Genomic DNA, 7,500 nt, shown 5'->3' on the forward strand with positions numbered 1-7,500 from the left:
GAGGGGAAGTCCAAGGGAGCATACGGTTGTCATGGACTGTCTTTTGTGCTCATTTGTGAGATGAAAGGAACTATGGAGAAGAGGAGTGAGGCAGTGATGGGCAAGCTGTATTTGGAAGTTAGACATAGTCGATAGGTAAGAGAGGAGAAGAAAAGGACAAGAAACTATGTCTATGTCCATACACAATGCTGGGGTCTTTTGAGAGAAGAGGAGAACAACAGAGAGTACAGGTGAGAGGGTAAGGGCTTCTGCACACCGGCTCCGACAAAGTGCTGAGCACTGCTCAGCTAAAATTGGATTCCATTGTTTTCAATAGAAACACGCACACTGGCGCCGATGTCCGCGGACATTCGACGATGTCATATAGCAATTAGAGACACATTCTATTTTGTCGGCGCCTCCCGTTGACTATCAATACAATGTTCGGGTGAAATTGGGTTTGGAGGTCCGAATTATGTCGGAAGCGAAAGCGCGCCGCAGTGCTGTTGGAGCCAAAGTGCGGCCGGCAGAAGAGAAGAAAGAAGGGTACAGTAGAGGAGAGGTGAGAGAGGAGATTGAGAACAGAAGGACAAGAAGAGACATGTCCATACCAGTGTTAATTTCGTCAACCACGACGATGACGAAAATATTTCGTCAACGCCCCTTTTTCCCTTGACGATGACGAGACGATGACGCACTAAAAATTGCCTCCAGCAAATAAAAATATGACAAAAATAAAAAAATATTTTCGTCAAGGAGACTAAGACGAGACGAAATTTACAAGCCATGGACGAATGGACATTAAAAAATGTGATTAGTTATAATTCATTTGTAATTTGTAATTGTAATATAGGCCTAAGTGTCTTGAACTTCATAGGTGATTGCGCGCTCACGCTGTGTTGCCTCGCTTGTCTCTGCTGGCAGCCAGTGCATGGCGCGGCTCAGTCAGTAGTTCTGTAGCCTAGTTCAGTGAGTCCATTAAGTTGAGTTTAGGTCCTAAAACATTCCCAGAGAAAGAGAGAAAATAGCCGACGTTGAGAAAAGTGTTAATTTTGAAACATGTTCAACAACCCTCTTGTCCATGACGAAGACATACAGAGGAGGATTGGCGCGACTGTCATTACTGCAGAAACACATGTTTCTGCAGTAATGACAGTCGAGCCAATCCTCCTCTGATAGGCCTACTGTCAGTGAGTGCGTATACATGCAGTTCAGTATCCCGAATATGATCGGGATATTAAGTATCCCGAATTTGCGTTTGCGCATATAAACACTTCAGTATCCCGAATAAGCCCTTATTCGGGATACTGAGAAATCGGGATATGCTAGGTGGAGTTTTCCGAAAGAAGCCGGGATACTGACGCATGTATACACCTTATCCCGAATACAGGGGCTTCCCATGGAACGCTGTTGCTGGTATCCAGGCTACACGCATTTGAAGATAATTCTATAACGGCCAAGAATGTAGACTGGGATATAACGTTCTGTGCGCATATAAACACCTTATCCCGAATATGATCATAACCGGGATATGCCTCATATTCGGGATACTGAACTGCATGTATACGCACTCATTCTAAACCTCCTCGAGCTTCCACTATTCTCCTTTTCACTTAAGCTGTCTTAGCCCGGCGTTCGTTGTCTGTTCTTTTTTTGTAATGTTTGCTATATTTGTTGTTTAACCACATGTGTAGGCAGTTCGCAAGCAAATCATGAAGGTCGGATTTGTGAATTGATTTAAATCAGTCACCGCGGGAGCGCAAGCCAGCAGGTGGAAAGTTGGCCTGTCTAAACAGAGGCACGCTACTGTAGCCTAGTTTTGAAAAGAATCAATGGATGAGCGATCGCTGAGGAGTTTAAAACTGTTGAGATTTGAAACTTGTTCTCGTCGAGAGCAACGCTAAAAGACCCGAGGAAGTCGACAGCATTTCCATGCGTCTGCAGCGTCTTCCTAAGTTCCAAAAACTCTTTTCAGGGTCATGCTTATCGAGCCTCACCCCCGACAAACAAAACAGCATTAGTGTTTAAATATTTGTATATGCATGTCCTTTCTATCGTCCAGTCTGCGTACCCCTGCCTAACTATTTTTCCTGGGACTTTTGCATGGCATACGAAGTGTGCTCGCACAATCTATTTAAGCCTATTCCACGCATACCGCATGAGTCATTATCGTTCTCTGCTCGCATTGCCAATTGAAAACAAAAACCGCTAACTTGCATAGTCTAACATCAGCAATATTTTATCTGACTCGTGGTCATCGGGAAGCCACTATCAGGGAGACTTCTTGGACTTCATGTAGACTTGGGGTGTCTGCTCTTCCCACTGCCGGCAATCTGAAGGCTTTACCTCACGCGGTCAGGTGAAGAAGAGTAGCTTCCTCCGTGATCAAACTCAAAATCAAATAGTATGCAGCAGCTTCTAATACACGAGAGAGAGAGAGAGAGAGAGAGAGAGAGAGAGAGAGAGAGAGAGAGAGAGAGAGAGAGAGAGAGAGAGAGAAGCCTGCACCTGGAAGTGTGTGTGTGTGTGTGTGTGTGTGTGATGCTCTTTTGCTCTATGATGTTGAAATGACTGATTTGGGTTTTGGTGGAAAATGACCAAGTAACAAGGTGAATATTTGCTGCAATAGGCTTTATTAGTATTGAAATAACGATAGCCATTGTAGGTTATTTATTATTTTACACCACAATATTGACTAAAATGACTAAAATTTGAAATGTTGACTAAAATGGCTAAAATGACTAAAATTTGAAATGTTGACTAAAATGACTAAAATGACTAAAATTTGACAATGACTAAAATTGATTTTCGTCATTTTGACTAAGACTAAGACTAAATTGGGAAGGCAATGACTAAAATATGACTAAGACTAAAATTGATTTTCGTCATTGTGACTAAGACTAAGACTAAATCAAAAAAAGCTGACGAAATTAACACTGGTCCATACTGGATAGTGGGGTCGTTTGTAAGAGAAGAGAACCACGGGTTGAGGAGAGGGTAAGTGAAGAGAGTTGATGAAAGAATATTAGAAGAGAAGGAGAAGAGACATGTGCATGTACGTACCGGATGGTGGGGTCTGTCTTGCTGAAGCCCTCGTACTGGGCCACCCTCTGCAGAGACACCATGTCCAGATGGGGACTGCCACACACCAGCACCTCAATCTCCTCCGGCCTCAGCAACTAGGGGAAAACACACATACAGCACACTTACTCATTTACTCATAGATAGATAGATAGATAGATAGATAGATAGATAGATAGATAGATAGATAGATAGATAGATAGATAGATAGACAGACAGACAGACAGACAGACAGATAGATAGATAGATAGATAGATAGATAGATAGATAGATAGATAGATAGATAGATAGATAGATAGATAGATAGATAGATAGATAGATAGATAGATAGATAGATAGATAGATAGATAGATAGATAGATAGATAAACAAACAAATGGATACAACAAAACCAAACTAAACCCCCCCCCCCCCCCCATCCCCACTCACCAACATTTTCCCGTGGCCTACACTATCCCATACACTACTTGGCTGCACTGACTGTCCCCATTCCTTTGTTTACCCTGTTCTCCTCTATGTACACATGTCTACCTTGTTTTTGTTCTATTTATAAGCCGCTCTGGATAACAGCATTTGGTTAAGTGTACAGCAGTGCCATGAAATGTAAGATGCAGGGATGGTGGATATAGGTGGATGTGGATTATAAAATAAGTGACTGTTTGACAGCAGTATCAGGGTCTATGAAACTCGCCAATGAAAACATGTAGTGTTTAATCGAAGACGACAGGTTGGCCTACTTAGAAACGATAAACATTCAAAGAGCGCTTATGTAACGGCACAGGTGCATGTGTGACATTTTCACATTATATGTGGTTTTAAAAACACGTTTATTCATTCCTCAGATTACATCCCTACGCCTGTCTGCTTTGGTCACTTATTAAAACGGTCGTATTACTCCTAAGCGGTTACAACCGTGTCGGGTGTGTTCACTGCCACTTAGACATGCATGCAATTCATGATAGACCAAATACCAGCAATTTGTGCACACACAACAAAACAAAACCACCTGCTGGTGATGTTTAATGTACTGTACTGTCCCACACCTTATCTTAGGAACAATGCTTGAGATTTTTCAGCTCTGCAATTCGCACAAACTAGACAAACTAAGGGCCTGCATGCGTAGGGTTCTCAGGTTTTAAATCCATATATATTTCTCTGTATTAATATCACTACTACAGTCCACTCCCGCACATCTCATTTCTCCATTCCTGACATATTTACTTTATGTAATTTGTACATTGACTTCAAACCAAGTACAATAACAGCACCTGCATATTCCCAAGATTAAATTACTTTTCTAAAAATTACTTTTGTTTCATTCACACACACTGCGGTTAATAAAATGTATCTGTTCCATTCTGTTCCACTGGCAAATCCTGCAGCAAGAATTATCATAAATATCCTTGCAATTCAGGATTTATGCAATTTATGATGACTAAACACGATATGAGTCATGTTCTCACGTTTTAATCTTTCACCAACACTTGGCGATAAAGCCCACTTGCTAACCCTGTATTACAACATTGCGGTATTGTGTATTTATTTACACATTATTTAAAGACAATACAAGTCCAATGTAATCTTATCTCATGAAAAAGGCTTCAGTGGTGTTCTAAGGTGGTGAAGCCGACTACAGTGTCGTGCCACCCAATCAGCTGAGGATGGTGACACATTTGGTTAGGTTGGGCACAAAGCCAGAAGAAATGTGATGTGATTTGTCATCTGCAATGCTCTACCACACCACAGCCTGACAAAAGACACAGGGATGTTAGAATCCTTTTGATTTCCATTAACATGCCACCTTCTAGTGTGGTTCCACTGTGGTTCTGTTTTGCATAGTGCGACATATTAATAAGAATGGGAAGGAATAACTTAGAATTGCATTATCATAGCCTCTGAGAGTTTGTTACACCACTGAGGAACAATGACAGAGAACAGTCTTCTCTTCTCTTCTCTTCTCTTCTCTTCTCTTCTCTTCTCTTCTCTTCTCTTCTCTTCTCTTCTCTTCTCTTCTCTTCTCTTCTCTTCTATCCTGTTCTATTCTATTCTAGTCTATTAGAAGTGAAGGTGGCAAAGCCCAGGGAGATTCCAGTTAATCAGAGAGGGACTAGTCATGCATTTGGTAATATGGGACTCCGACGATTTCCACATGCTTGTCAAATTCCACACCACGTCCGGCGACAATTAGGGGTGACATCCTCTATGACTACACCCCATCGCATGCCTTTGAACAGGGGTGATATTACGGTCATCATTATCACACTCACTGTCAAACTGAACCAGGGTTATTACTGTTCTGACTCAAATTGAACTACAGTTATCATTGGTGTTATTTTCCCTCTCAGAACGCCCCCACTATTAATGTCTAAATTATTATAGTATATGGTAAATGTCAAATATTGTATATGGCTTTCAAACAAAGTTTGGGAGGAGTCCATATGGAGTATTGAGAACATTAAACTCCCAGTTGATTTAAACCTGCCTGCTGTACCACCATATATCATCACCATGGGCATGGTAAACACTCATCTTGTCCTTTAGGCCTACTCCCCTCCTTTCATAAGTAACTCTACACTCCCACTCCTCCTACTGACATACAGTATACGGGCTGCACACGGATGTCACAATAAAGCCAATGTGGGCCACCAAGCTGAAAATAAGTAGGCCTCATTCTTACTGTATGTCACTGTTAGTCAACAACGAATACAAATATCAAATACAGACTAACTCAACTCATTTGACATGATACATTTCCAACAATATTTTTAGGTAAGCTGGACTATTTTTTTCTACAGTGTACCACAGTGAGTCAACCCAAACAGATGACACAGCTACGGTATGTGCAAGATACTGAATAACATAAATGGGAAGCTTCTGCTCGGGAAAGAGGTAAGTTATCTAGGTGGTCAGTCACACAGCTGGTAATATGCCATTGCAAGGACACACACATAACACACAGAAACTGGGACAGGACACGTCCACTGCAGACAAATTCCCCATACAGTCTAATGCACCTGAGAGACAAACACACACACACACCCACATAAACTGCACTGCACACTACATGCCTTATTGCCCAGAAGTCATACTAGCGACCGTGCTTGTTTAGCCAAATTATAAATATTGACTGCCTCCCCATCTCTGACTTAATGGCTGTAGCCAAGTCCGCATCCCCATCCGCTGTGACCCCTTGACAGCATGGCCTGCTTGAAATACCAACAGCCAGGGTCGCAGAGAGGAGAACGGAGGGAGGAGAAGAGAGAAAGAGAGGGAGGAGAGCGGGGAGACGAGAGAGAAGAGACGGTTATTTTCCATCCGCCATCCGACCAACGTCATAACGTCATCGTTACACAGAGACAGTCGCTGTGCTTAGTAGACGCATAACAGCAGTGATGATTCCAGAATGCAGCGTCCCCTGCCTCTTCGTTGTGCAAGTGACCCCGATATTCATGAATAAATTCATGAATTTGGGGTTGATAGTTAACAAACAGTTCAAAAAAACAATAACAATTTTGGCTGTGTCATTTTTTTTTTGTATGTATTTTTTTGGGCCTTTACAAGCTTTTATTGTTTTTTTTCTAAGACAGGACAAAGAAGCAGAGATGGGGAAGGGTCGGCAAAGGACCCGGGTCGGCAATCGAACCCGGGTTGGTCACGTAGTAGGCGAGTGCCCTACCATATCAGGCACGGTAGGGCTGGCTGAGTCAATTCTTAATTCTTGCATTCATCTGCTATTATTATTTGAAATGACTTACAGTTGGGAATCAACATGCTGTATGGAAGCAACAAATGAGTGGAGTGGAACAGGAAATGCTTGACACCTTAGCGCAGAGCCAATGTTATAACCGTACTGTCACAAAAATTGTAATGGCTATGTCTTAATCTGTTACTTAAGGCTCTGGGTACTGTCATAGCAATGTTGTTATGATGTAGTTGAGTATTTCCAGCAAATAGTGAATAGGCCCGCCGGCGACCCCATCTGCACTAAGAGGCTTTTGAATCCAAAAGAAATGCAGGTGTCCAGCAGCATATGCCGGACACTCATTGCACAAATCCACATACCACATGTATGTATATCAGTTTATACATATATTGCACATCTGCACATGAACGACCGCGTGTGTATGATATCAGAATTACCAGATGTGCTGTATGGTGCAATGCTTCTGACTAACCTGCTGCACTGGCTGATAAATACACATTGGCCAAATGTGCTGTACAGGTATGTTGCAATGTCAGTGACTAGAAAGCTGAGCAAGCTGATAGCTATAGCCATTAGGTCCGCAATAAGACCTTTTTACGGTACATGATGAAGATAGCAACTGCTGCTTCTGACTCCTTCAGTGGGTCAAGTCAGTCAGATCAGAGGCCTATTCCGAGAGATAGCAGATAGTGTATCTATCTACAGTGCCTCATGGGGCTAGGCTCTGTTTACCTTTGG

At 42.3% G+C, this 7,500-nt stretch overlaps 1 protein-coding gene across 1 annotated transcript in view; it reads right to left on the minus strand.

Annotated features, from left to right (window-relative positions):
* Positions 1-2,926: 2,926 nt before the first annotated feature.
* LOC134442727 (probable E3 ubiquitin-protein ligase HECTD2) overlaps positions 2,927-7,500 on the minus strand; it is a gene marked incomplete at its 3' end in the record, with an annotated part of 38,813 nt that continues 34,239 nt past the window's right edge. The window contains exon 9 of the mRNA XM_063192763.1: positions 2,927-3,158. Coding sequence (XP_063048833.1) covers positions 2,927-3,158 — 232 coding nt within the window. The remainder of the gene's footprint in view (positions 3,159-7,500) is intronic.

This window comes from Engraulis encrasicolus, unplaced genomic scaffold, assembly GCF_034702125.1.
Source record: "Engraulis encrasicolus isolate BLACKSEA-1 unplaced genomic scaffold, IST_EnEncr_1.0 scaffold_238_np1212, whole genome shotgun sequence".
Lineage (NCBI taxonomy): Eukaryota > Metazoa > Chordata > Actinopteri > Clupeiformes > Engraulidae > Engraulis > Engraulis encrasicolus.